This window comes from Perissodus microlepis, chromosome 22 (genome assembly GCF_051167445.1).
Source record: "Perissodus microlepis isolate ML-2025 ecotype Zambia chromosome 22, ASM5116744v1, whole genome shotgun sequence".
NCBI classification, from domain to species: domain Eukaryota; kingdom Metazoa; phylum Chordata; class Actinopteri; order Cichliformes; family Cichlidae; genus Perissodus; species Perissodus microlepis.
Window position 1 is genome coordinate 23073479 of NC_140481.1, and position 13825 is coordinate 23087303.

At 41.0% G+C, this 13825-nt stretch overlaps 1 protein-coding gene across 1 annotated transcript; it reads right to left on the reverse strand.

The window, feature by feature from the left end:
* Positions 1 to 1327: 1327 nt before the first annotated feature.
* Positions 1328 to 13650, reverse strand: prrt1 (proline-rich transmembrane protein 1). Its single transcript, XM_084918831.1, has 4 exons — positions 13272 to 13650; positions 9789 to 10126; positions 7159 to 7350; positions 1328 to 4322 (listed from the first exon to the last, which is right to left on the reverse strand). The coding sequence occupies exons 1-4, from the start codon at positions 13288 to 13290 to the stop codon at positions 4146 to 4148; spliced, it is 726 nt and encodes a 241-aa protein (XP_084774957.1). The 5' UTR covers positions 13291 to 13650; the 3' UTR covers positions 1328 to 4145.
* Positions 13651 to 13825: the final 175 nt, after the last annotated feature.

Here is a 13825-nt window from a genome sequence, read left to right on the forward strand (position 1 = left end):
TGGGTGACTTACGTTACTTTCTGGTCTCAAGAGAAAGGAACTAATTAAATAAGTCAGCACTAGATAATGAGGGCATGCAATGTACTGATTTTCTTGGGTAAATTGTTCATTCTATTCAGTTCATTTTAAATGTTAGCTTACTTCTGATCCATTCACTAACTCATCTAAGTCTTTATTTTATGCCAGCAGATGGTGCGTTTCAGTCACAGCCCTCCTTTTCACCCACTCATTCTCCAAGTCTGTAACTCTTTTGGTTCTCGCTGTCAGGTCAGTGAAATGAAGGAGCTGAAATCTGCTTTGAGATCTGCACTATTCAGGTTGAAAGTAAAGTTGGGGGAAACCCAGAAGCATACTGGTTCAGACAGCGACTAAGGGGAACCACAGGACTGTATATACACTGAGAGCTCATGGGTCCCCAAAACTCACATACAGACACCGCTTTCACGTTTTTCGTGCTTTTACTTTTATTTACAACAACAGTTGTTGCTTGTTTGGAACCTAAAGTGACCATAATTGTCTTTAGCTTACAATATAAAGCACCTTGAGGCAACCATTATTGTGATTTGGTGCAATATAAATAAAACTGAATTGAATTGAGAGGGTGGATCACCTAATGCTAACAAGCTTGGTCAGTAATGCTTTAATGCTAAATATTTTTATTTGTAAGTCACTTGAACTCAGGTCTCGCCTGGCCTTTAAACTGTTTGTCAGTCATTTGTCCATTTACTTTTGAACATATGAAAATAGCTCAGTTAAACCCTTTGACCTAAAGCTGAAAGTCTGCACTTCAATCACATCTTGATTCTAGGATTTAACATCCACTGTGGTTGCAAAACGACAAAATACTGTCCAAAGACTTAATGGTGTGGAAAGGGAGTGAAATCAACCTTGTGGTGGTTCCAGAGGGGAAAAGATCCATTTATAATTATTAATCGTGTTTTCGATAACTGTGGGTTTCATAATAAGTCTTTTTCATCCATTCTGGACCAAAGAGGCAAAAAAAAAAAAGATGGCCAGGAAACAACATGAAAGTGACCGATGTGATATGATTTTACATGTTTATACAGTAAAACAGTTAAGGAAGGTTTATTAATTTTAATGTGCAGAGCCCAAAACCTGCAGCACATCCTGCGATTAAACAGAAGATAGCAAGAGACACTGTAGTCCATGTTCTGACAGAGGAAGGAAAAAAGAGACAGAGAGAGGCAGAAAACCGGGGCAACTATAAATAGCATCCTAGTGATGAGGGAGAGAGGAGATGCCATAGAGACCGAGAGGATGGAGAGGTGAAAAACAGACCCAAAGAATGAGACGCTGTCTTCGTTGATTTCTTGTTCACAGCTCAAAATTATTGTTTTATTCATCACTCAAACAACTGAAGTCAGAAACAACCAATGCATGTGCAGCACAGCCATGAACATAATTAGAATAATAAACCCCAAGAGAACCACATGTACACGGTAATTTTTGGCTCTTTGAACAAGCAACCCGCTGCATTTACAAGCCGAAAAACAAAACAGAGAAATGAAAAGGAAATGAGGAACACACTTCCCAGCTCCAACAGCTGCAGTTCATCCCATCAGAAAGGATTGCATATGAAGATGCAGCCGAGCAGCAGACAAACTAGGAGTGACTCCATTCAGTCAGCACACTCACTGCCAGAGCCTTCTGTGCAATTATAATACTAAACAGCCCTGTGTTTCATTTAACACTGATTTTAATTCAGTGTCACCATACTGACTGGGCTTGTATTTGCACTGGGAAAGGGAAAATGTGAGTCTTAAGAGGAAAATTTTATTTTTATTCCTGCTTAGAAACAACTTTGACATTTTGGGAGACACATTTATTTAGCTCTCCTGCAGAGAATGAGACAAGATGAGATGAGAATACTGACGCTCATATTTTAGCACTGAGGGGGAGCTAATTTAGCTAAGTCCAAAATATAATAAAAAATACACTTATTAGCATCTCTAAAGCTTAATACTTAGAACATTACATCTATTTACTATATATAATACAAGAAGAAAGTGTAAAAATAAATTTAGAGATGCTTAAAGGCAGATTTTGAAACATTTGGACATAGCTAGCAACTTCCCGCTCTTTTCCAGGTTTTGTGCTAAGCTAGCAAAGCTAATATCTCAAGGCCACAGGTAGTGAAACTCTCTACAGGAAAGATATTTCATTCTCTAAAATGCTGATCCATTTTTAAATGCTGAAACACAACTCCTCTAACATGTTTGGGAGTCACATAGCATTTTTAATCTTAACTTGTTAAAGCAGTTTCAAAACAACGACAGCGTTAGCGATTAGCAGCCTGTTGAGGTTTAGTGTTCTTTTTTGTTCCAGCTTCAAATTGTTATTGTTTTATTCCTGTTACTTACATTTTACATGCAACAGAATAAATAAAATGTACCTAAAAGGATTGAATAACATGGGATTTGTAAAATAAGTCATTATTGTGGGTTAAATTCCTGTCTCAGATTAAAAATATCAGTATAAATGTTTTTCAATGTTTTAAACAATATATAAATAATAATATTAAAACTGTTAGGTAATTATCAAATTATAAACTTTCCCTATTGTGTTAATATTTCTATAAAACTTTTTTTTTTGGAATATTGCCGTCCTAGGGATCAACAGAGATATGTTAATAGGTCCAATAACTCCTAAGAGGAGAAAGAGAGTATGAGAGAGTCATAGGTTCATCTAAGGTAATATGATAGAGCTGAAAGTGCTACAATAGAACACAGGCATTAAGTTTTCCTCTCTCTCACACTAGAAACATTCATTTTGCCACCCCGGAAACCTGACTTTATAGTTTACACAGTAACGGTGGAGCCACAGAATTGCATGAAAACAAACTCTGTAGATAAAATTAAAGGAGCCACACTTCTAGCCTTAGTATTTAAGAGAAATGGAAGCAAACTGAGGATGACATGCAGGATTATGTTGCCTCATTCTTCTAATTTTGCACTAAGTCTCATAAAAAGTGTTTTAAAGATTAAACAGCAAGAGATGTGCAACACAAAAAAGGCTAACACACTTCTAAAATGCTATATCCGCAAACCTAATATTTAAAGACTTATCATCTAAGTTGTCTCCTTTTCTTGTTTTGACAGTAGCTTCTTTGACATCTTGAAAAATACTTCAGCACACATTTATTTCAGGGAAATGTTCCCAAGAGCAGCAGCATTTTTTTTTTTTGCACTAAAAGCCCATTAGCTTAGATTTATATTCATGCACTGTAAAAACTATAAATGTAAGCAGCTGCATCATCTCGTCTGGTTACTACAAAGTGCAATATCATAGTGGTATCAAATTCAGGCCAATTCAATCAGTCCGACAAATTCAATAAAACAGCGATATACTGCAAATTATAGCAGACAAAGTCGATGCATGGGTAAATACTGGATAAAGGAATAAATTTCAGATTATAAATAAATAACACATAGTTCATATAGTATCATTTTAAACAGATAAGTGTCGATATAATACATAAACAGAAATATATACTCTGATTGGTCAGTCCAGTCTGCATTTGGCATGTTATAAATGTACATCGACTATCCCCTCTGACACTTCTACACTGCAAATCAACACTGCTTCCACATGGCACGCATAAAGAAGAGAACACATGTATATCTGCACCAGCGAGACTTAAATATGCTAAATAAACCTTTTTTTTTTTAAATGAGGCGTCTGAAATTTCATCAACCGTGGGGGTCGCCACTTGGTCAATTTTGCTGCTAAAATATATAACACACACACAGCGGCCTATCCTCTCATCCAAACACATCAGTGAAAGACGTATAAATTAATCAGCATCACATGAATTGTTAATGCAAGGAGCTTTGTTTCCCTCCTGCAGCTCATATCTGGGTGTAAATATTAAGCGGCCGCTGTGATAACAGCAAAGCTGGGCCTCGTTTGACAGCTGCTTGCATTTGGACGACAGCTGTGGTTGGTTGTGAGTGTGTGATGGCGGCAGGTTAGGTCAGAGCTGTGTGTGTGTGTGTGTGTGGCTGTATGCAGAGGGCCAGCAGCAGTTTTGAGTGCATTTTTTTAATGCTTCTACATCCTCATAATGATTGAGAGTTAGCTAGCTAATACAGGCCATGATTTCCCAGCAGGACTTAATAGTGGAGTTACGGCTCCCAGTCGTCATCGTGGTGCTGCGATGCTATGATGACTACCACGGTGAGGATGGTGCACAGCACAATGGAGGCGATGCCAACCGCCAGGCTGATGAAGGAGAAGTTGCGCGCCTCGCGGGAGGCTATTTCCGCCGTCACCATGTCCCCTCTGGCTATCGCCGTACGCACCTAAGTGAGAAGGAGGGAGGAGAAATTCGAAAATGTGTTACGCAACAAGCAGATACACGAGTGGGAGCAAGAGAGAGTCTGAAACAGCATGAATGGATCGATTTCACTGCAGCACAGGCCGAATGTGCAGTAACACCCTATAACATCATATAGAGCTCAGACCGGTGGGTCCATGCCCTGTCAGATCAGCTCAGCGCACAGCCAGCTGAGCAGGCCCAGAGGAAAAAATCCATTCTGTCCCGTTGCACTGACAATGGTGCAGTTACGTAATGATGTGGTCTGTTGAGTGCGTGTTGGTCAGCACAGTCTGCCATTAGATAAACAACAGAGCAACATAAAAGTATGAAAGTCACCAGACGGAGCTCTAACTTTACACCACCTGCACGGAAAAACAGCATTTAAAAGAAAAATAAACTGCGCCTGCTGATGCAGATGATGTAGAAGTGACATCAGTGAAACCACGCAGTAACATTTTCCATCTGCTTTTTTTTTTTTTTTTGTATGATTATGAATCACAAAATACTGGCTCCTGATTTGCAGTCGGTAAATTCATAGCCACGTTGTTTTCTGTATTTCAGATCCTATCTTGGCAGGAAGAAAGAGCCACAGCCTGTTTTGACACAAACAGTCAAGGGATGAATGATCTTTCCTGACAGTCACATGCAGCTGGAAGGCTTTTTTTTTTTTTTTTAAATTCACAACCCATTAAAAAGATAAAGATAAAATAATTTTGCCTGAAAACTTTTATATATGTGCCATTTTACAAGAGTTGCTTTCCAAAATATACGTCAAGACTTGAGATAATTTAGTTTTCTCATTTGTAGTGTCACAAAGTGTGAAGTATCTCATTCTTCTGCGACTAAGGGCTCCAGTGTTGCCCCAAAAACTACTGAAAATACACAAGAGAGCAACAAGTGACACATCCCCTACAGACTGTAGATAAAAGATGGAAGTAGGCACCCTTTTGCTTAACTGCCTTTGCCGTTTTATTTTTTGGAAACCTGCAGTGACATATTTCAGTAGTAGCGAGTCGGTAAAAGTGAAATCCAGGGTTTTTTTTGGTTGTCCTTAAAATTAATCGCATAAAGGTACAAGTCAATTTTTAAAACTACTGTAAACACAGTTGAGAGGTCCAATTCAGTGACGTGAATAAGGTGAAGCGAAGCTCAACAAACAGCTCGCGGCATAATCGACACCTACTTGACAATTACTTCCCACAGGACCACCGCAGTAGATGTACCACAGATTTTTCACACAATGATGTAGTTCTGCTGTAAATTTGGACATTTTGACGTGGAGGTCTGAGGAAAACTGTAGTTTCTGTCACATTCAATAACCTACACATGTCAAAGCCATAGATACCCAGTTCTGCTGTTGCCTTTACTGAGCTGTTCGCTTATCAACAAATGTGTATTCTTTCAGAGCTTAAAATAATTCCACAAAATGTATTTAGCTCCTTCCTAAATACTTAGTTTTTTTGCATATTTGTCCCACTTACATGTGTCAGACCATCAAACAACTTTGAAAATTAGACAAAGATACCCTGAGTAAATATAAAATTACATTTCTGATTTCATTTACTAAGGGAAAAGGTTAGCTAAACCTACCTGGCCCTGTGTGAGAAAATAACTGCACCCTATACCTAATAACTGGTTTTGGCAGCAGGAACTTTAATCAAGTGTGTGTGATGCTTGGTGGTAAGACTTTCAGATCACTGTGTAGGAATCTTGTCCCACTTTTCTTCACAAAATTGCTTTTATTCAGCCAGTTCGAAGCGTTTTCCACCACAAACAGCCCGTTTAAGGTCATGCCAAAGCATGTCAATCGTTTTAAATCCAGACTTTGACTCAGCCATTCCAAAACCTTCATTTTGTTTATTTCTGAGCTATTCAGAGGTGAACTTTCTGGGTTGTTTTGGCTCATGTTGCATAACCGAAGTAAACTTGAGCTTCAGGGTGTAAACTGATGATTTTCAAGATTTTCTGGTAGACAGCAGTTCCATCAATTACAGCTAGCCCAGAGTCCAGAAGAGGCAACCCAGCCCCAGACCATCATGCTACCATGTTACTCTCCCATTTTTGTCCAGTCTCTTTCTTACTGTTGAACTCTGACCTTAACTGAGAAAAGTGAGGCCTGCAGCTCTTTAGATGTTGTTCTGGTTCTTTTGTGACCTCCTGGATGATTCGTCGATTTGCTTTTGGAGTCATTTAGGTAGGCTGGACACTCCTGTTACTCCATTTGTATACAGTGGCTCTCACCGTGGTTCGCTGGAGTCCCAAAGCATTTGAAATGGCTTTGTAACCCATTCCAGACTGATAGATGTCAGTGACTTTGTTTCTCAGGTGTGTTTCTTCAGACTGTGGCACAATGTGTTACTTTTGGATAGCTTTTTATCCCTCAATCAATAAAATCATAATTTAAAAACGTCATTTTGTATTTGCTCTGCTTATCAAATATTACAATTTGTATGATAATATGAAACATTTAAATGTAAGAAAGATACCTGTTCTGTTTACTGAGAACCACACTGCTCAGCTGTTTCTAGAAATTATTGAGAAATTACTGGAAGTAAAATATTCTCTTAAATATTGATTTTATAGAGTCTTGTTTTAACGTGCAAAGAAAGAGCTTTAAGTCACTGAAAGCTTTTGTCTTTTTTTACAGGACGACAAGAAAAACTGCAGGATTTCTATCATTTATCATTTTAAATGGGAGCGTCTGCATCTGCAAATAAAATGGCTTTAAAGTGAAAATTCATCGCAAAGTCATCTGTAAAGGTGATATTATATCGATATGAAAGCCACAGATGAAAAGGAGACTATGAAGCAGCATTAACCTGCACTGCTTTGATGATCGCAATGATGCCTGTTGGCCAGAAGCAGCAGACGGTGGTGAGCACGGCGATGGGCAGGTAGTCGTGCGGCGGTCGGCGGTCCATTAGGGTGATGCTCGGTGGCATTTGCATGGGGTGAATCTGGCCCGGTGGGATCCCCGGGTGAGTTCCTCCAGCCGGCATGTAGGGTTGACCCTGAACAGAGAGAGAAAGGAGGAGAAGATGGAGAGCGGTGCTTTTAAAACAGTCCAGCAGCTTGCAAAGCTCTTTCCACACCAAAACACAGAGGAACACGCTAATGTGAGTGAAGAAGGGCACAGCAGCCGGGCAGCAGGAAGCAGAGCCTGCTAGGATCGCTGGTGTCAGAGGGGGGCATTCGGATTTTTGATTGTCTCATTTTTAATTTAAATGAATTTCTCACAGTTAGACGAGACGTTGGAGGCGACCTAATCGTGGCGCGGAGGCACTGAACATTAGCTCTCTATGCCAAGTGGACAATTTTAGCTTTATTTTAAACCACCTGCAGAGCTGAGACGTGACTGCACTGCACCGTACAGTCATATCTGTAATTACCATTAGCTGTGAGACGAGATATCAGAGTGCAGTGCCGCTTTCAGCCTGTCGGGATTAAAAATTATGTTCAGTACTTGGGTTTTTTTCAATTAGCTGCAAGAAACGCATCACAATTCGCTCTGCTTGAGCTGTGCATGTTTATCAGCTCAGCAGCCCAGACAGAAATACATTTAAAAAAAAGGAAAAGGATTTTGTGATTTTGTGCTGCAGTGCAGATTTTGCTCTCGATATTATTCTCCTCGCATTCAAACCCACGCTGCTTTTAAGAAATTACCGACGGGAAGCTGGACAGCTGCACTTTCAGATGTCTGATGATTCACAGTCTCTTTCCGAGGCCTCGTTTTACAACTTTGATGTTAGTTCAGGGTAAAATATAAATTGTTTGATCTATTAATGTGGACGAACGTGTGGCTGTAGTTCAAAAATCCACTGTGTTCTCCAGCAACAATGAATGGGCAAAGAGTACCGATTGGTCCTTATAATACATGATGTTGAAGCTTAATAGTTCAACCAAGGACTTATGTCGTCTATTATAGTTGTACTGCACTTCCTTTGTTTAACATACAAATTCCTCTTCGATCTGCAGAGCCCCTGATGTCCCATGTGGGGACATTTTTAATTTCATGCACGCAAATCATTGTCTTGATAATTTGGAATAATGCTCCTCTAATGATTTCACAGTATTTTGCAACCCAGATCCGAGGTTGAGTGTCATAAGATGCTCTTACGCATCGTCTGTTGTGAAGGACATCTCCTGTGCAGCCAGTTATTCATGCTGATCGTGTGTCTGCGCAAAAGCAGCAGCAAAGGCCAAAGAAAAAAATATGGATCTCTTTATGCAAAATTAGCTTCTCTTAAAATCTAATTGTCTTGTTTATGAAGGATTTGTGCACAAATTTAAAACAAAAAGCTTTACAATGACGTTCAGCAACAAAAGATTTGCTTTCTTTTTTGTTGTTTTGTATAGGAGTTGATTTAAAATCTGCCAACTCAATTAATTTTAGTGGCTTGAACTGCTGCTCTGTGACTCATTTTTCAAACTTACGGCTCCTCTAATGTACGAATATTGTATTGGCATTTATATTCCACCTCAGTGACGCACTCAGTTATGTATTAGAGTGTAAAAAAAGCAGTATAATTTATGTAATGTGGGTTAACTGATTACATTGATATTAATTAACTGACACGTCAGCTTTCATGTATTATAATTTATGTGTGGCTTCCAGACGATCTTTCACTTTAAGCACACTTTACCACGAAGTACCGATTTCACCCGTCAGGCTCAAAGCTCAGAGAAATATCTCGAATGTTATGAGAATCAAACAAACACACTCAGCCTGTTTTTGCTGGAAAGCTGCACACAAAAATGAAACCACATGTCCTCTAGCCTGAAAAAAGTCCTACGCTTTTATATAAGTACAAGGACAATCAATGCAAATTACTTCAGCCTATTAATGCAACAACGTGCAGAATTAGCCTGCATGTTTATGTCCCTGTCTGACCCTGCAAAATTAATGAAATGAAAGCAGCACCAAAGAGCTTATTCGAAACACTGCTGTGTGCATCATTAATCATTAAAAATGATCATTCATCATCATTAAAAATATTTAAAATCATACGAGAGGCTCTTTGTGGGCTGGTGGGACACGAGCCTGATAAATAAAGACATGCTCACTGGAACAAATCAGAAAGTTTGTAATTTTCCTTTTTCTGACTGAGCTTTCCGGACATTTATTGCTGATTGTGTGGGGAAAAAAGAGACATCGTTTGATTAATAAATGTCCAGCTAATTGACGCAACAGCAGGTGCCACAAACGAAGCAGAAAATTAGCAAATTACTTCACAAAATGCGCATTTTCTCTGAAGATAGAGACAAGCCCCTGAGATAACAGAAGAACGTTTGATTCCCTGCATAATAAGCATCAAATGACATTTAGTGGATCTTACTGAGGAGTGAATTATGGACAATTTTAAACGAGCCGGAAAGAAGTGTGGAGGTTTAATTCTGCTGCAGCCTGATGTCAGAGCTGTGAAATCTTTCAAGGCTGTGTCTCACTCACCGATGCCATGGGGTAGACGGGAACGTAAGCTGTGCACGGCTGCAGCTGAAGCGGGTAGCCCGGGTGGAGGTATCCCACTGGAGGGTGCGCCATGGTGCCTCCCGGAGCCTGGGTCTGGACAGTGTAGCCCTGCGGGGCTCCCGGAGGCCCCATCGGGGCACACTGGAACTGAGTTTCTTGGAGGTATCCCTCTGAACCCGGAGGAGGAGGCGGAGGAGGGTAGTTGGGCTGGGTGCCCGGCGCGGGAGGCATGTTGGGGTGCTGGGGCATGTTGGGGTCCTGTGGGCCGGGCAGGTACGGAGGAGGCTGCATGGTCTGACGGCCAGAGTCATCGAGCCCTGAGAGTGGAAGAGGGAGGAAAGATGAGGACAGGTAGGTGAGCAGTCAGAAATAGACAAGGCAGAGGAAGAACAATAAAAGAAACAGATGTAAGAGCGAGAGCGTGTTATCTAACTCGAGCACGGCTACATGTGTTTACATGTTGGCTCTAATATGTCTTATTTCACTGCCGAGGAGGAGAAAAAAAACAATTACACGGAGCACAGCTCTTCAGCAAGACTTAAAAAAGCAGCTACAAAGCCTGACATTTCCAACCTGCGCAGGCTAATGATGACAGTGATTGGCATTTTCACTGCCGGCAAAGGAAAAGAAGAAAGGCCTTTTTCTCTGCTTATCCTTCACAAAGAAGTTTATTAGCAGCAGAAATTTGGCATTTCAGGTGTCGAGAAACACGTCCCGAAGCATCTGTCTGCTTCTGGACGTCTGAACACTTTAATGCTCACACCTCTGCTCCCTTTGTGCTTGCTTAACACTGAAAACAACTGAGAGGGTGTTGCGTTGTCGAAGCGGGGAGGTGGCTGAGATAATCCAAGTTGACAGGGACATGAGGATGAAGAAAAGGAGAAAAAAAAGAATGGAGATGGATGGAGGAATAGAAGAGGGAGGATTTGATGAGACATGAAGAAGGAGAGCAGGAGGCAGTGTCAGCGAGCGGGAGAGAAGCTGGGTGATGAGGGATGACGACTTGTGCGCTCGGGGGACCGGTTTTACGTAAGAGGCCCCAACCCTGTCACAAGCAGGAAGTGGACCAGAAAGAGACAGAGGGGAAAGGAGCGAGCGCGAGGAGAAAGACACCTTTGAAAGGTTATGTGATGAGCAGAAAATATATCAGAGTGTGTGTGCGCGCAGCATCTTTGGCAATTATAACTTGAATTCCATATAAAATAACATGAGACGTCACATTATTTTCTTCTTTATGATAAAGATCTTAATAGCGCAACGACCTGCATCCAGATGAGAGAAATAAAACTGTGGGCACACTGAAGCCGAGTAGTTAATTTAATTGTTCGTCATTACTCTGCAAAATGCAATCATGCGCAGTGTTTTGTCATCACTTCAACAACAGATTTAAGCTAAAATACACATTTTCTTCTGTTATTTCACGGAATAAACAATGATAATGTTTCTTTTGAATTAAATCTCTTCCATTTTCTGCCTTAATGTTTGAATTCTGTGCAGGAATAGATCACTGTCTTAAGCAAGTTGTCTGCTACTGATCCAGTTCTAGCCATCATTATAGATCAATAGTTTTTTAATCAAATATATATTGATTTTTTTCCCCTTTCCATTAAACTGTAATGCTTAAACATTAAAGGGACAGTTCACCTCAAAATCAAATGTAGATCTAATTTATCCATCTCAGTTGTTTTGGCACGTGCTGCCCAGTTTTTTAAGGGATCAGGTGCAGAAATGCTCCTCTTCTCTTGGATATAATGGACATAAAGTACTGACTTGTGGTGCTCAACATGCTAAAAAATAGCCTATATTGGGAAAAACCCAGCAGCAGCACCTCTTCACAGAAATAATGACCAGGTTACTCAAAAAGAAAATCTTGATGTGAGCAGTTTCATGCGGAAACTCCCAAACTACTCCAGCCAGCTGCATGAAAGTGTCAGCCTGTCCAGGCAAGGCTCGTGACAGAGTGACGGCATTTAAGCATTCATGGCTTCCTCTCTCAGATCAGCTGTAACGTCTCACAGCTCAGCAGCCATCTTGAAACATCCCTGGACTCTTGTTTGGCCAGTAAAGTTTAAATTTGCCTTAATCTCAGTGATCACTGGGACATAAAACTGCAAAGTTGAATCTGTAGCATCCATCTATCTTCCATTTGGTTGCATTTTATTCCAAGTAAAGTGAGAATTTCTGAGCTGGTTTGGTACCGATATCATAAAAAGTCACACTAAAAACAGCTGAGATCAATAAACAGCAGGTTAAGGCCCGAGGTAGGATATGTCTGATTTGGGGTAAAGTGTCCCTTTAAGGTCGAAGTCAATCTGCAGCGCCCACAGCTGCAGATTTTACTGACCAGAAGCCGTCACACACACCTAATCAGAAATATTGATTTTCTCTGTTGAGTTACAACCTGAGACATTTTGAGCTGTGGGAAAAGCTCAGGTGTGACTGGCCACGTTAATGTTTGATGATTCACCCAGAAGCATGCACAGAGCTGTGGCAGTGGCACACCTGAATGTGATGCTACCCTCGAGTTAGAACTAAAACCGAGTCTGTCTGCCTGTAATACTCCCTTCTTGATGCATTTGCTACTTAGAAGCTTGGAACAGTTAATACCTGTACATCCATTTAGCTGAACAAATTAACATCCCTGCTGTGTTTTAATGGTTTTGCATTCCCATGAGTGTCTTCTGAGCATCAGCAGATGTCCATCCATTGTTTAATTATAGCCTCTCAGATCTGATTAAAGCACAAGACAGCGGTCACGTTTACAGCCTGCTCCACATTATGCTCTTCACACCTCCTGAGGCAAGATCAGGTGTCATCATCTACTTAGTTTTACTGTTTATTTGAATATTTTTAAGAGGAAAGATGCAGTTCACCAGTAACATCAGTAACTGGTGCTTCAAATTCTAAAATATTAGAAAGTGGACGGATTAAAGTGTGTGTGTGTCTGTGGAAGAGAGGCTCGGGTTCACGAGCAATAAATGGTTGTTAAAGGCGTGCACGCGCAAAGGACACCCACATCCTGTCTATAGTCAGGAGAGATGTACGTAGGCCCGTGCGTAATGATGTGAGACATATATAACAGAGGGGAGGAAAAATAGGGAACAGGGAGTCCAGGAAGGATGTGAAAGCTCACTTCAGTGAAGAAAATCTGAACATGAAAATAAACTAAATGTAAAAGAAATAAATTCAGCAGATACACACAGAAAGTCTGATGATATTAGTTTAAAGTCTCCACGGCCCTGCGGTTATTTTTTCCAACCCCCACCAAAGCTGCACCCACACAGCGGTGCATCATCTTGTAGACACAGCAGAAGCAAAAGCGGATGGAGAGGTTGACAAGGGGGCAGCTGGGAAAAGCGCAGATGACAGCAAACTAGAAAAAACCAAAACACACACACACACATATATATAGGCCGATGCCCTGGATCTGCCTTCGTGCTTCAGACAATTAAAACGCCTCACCGTGCTTTTCTGACGACATGCTTTCAGATCTTCTGTCCGCCTCCTTTGATCGGATCTATTTTTTTCCCCTTTACTCCAGTTGGTGGTGAAAATCCTCCTTCAAGTGCGCGATGATGCAGACTTTTAATCCAAACGTATGCAGCCCATCCTCAGGATGTTTTCATCTTTATTTCTTTAGCGGCAGTAACAACTTGAGGTGTTTTTTCTTCTTCCTTTGTTTCTTTAAACCCGGCTCTGTCACCGCGCACAGCTCCGTTCAGCTCCCCCTCCTCTCCTCTCTGTGCGCGCAGGGCAGTCTAATAATGTTTCTCCGCTAACGCGTCGCTGTACATTGAATTAATGAGACACAAAGCTATCGCTGTCTTAAAGCGACAGCTCGGACTCGGGCAGCGCGCACAGGCAGCAGGCTGGAACATCCCATTACAGCTCAACAAACGAGGCAGTCTCTGAATTGGATGGATCTCTCTCACCGCCCTCCCTCACACATCTTGTCCTCAAATGATGACAGATTTGTAGTTAAGAAACCCAGAAGAATAGACCCATGCAAACAAACA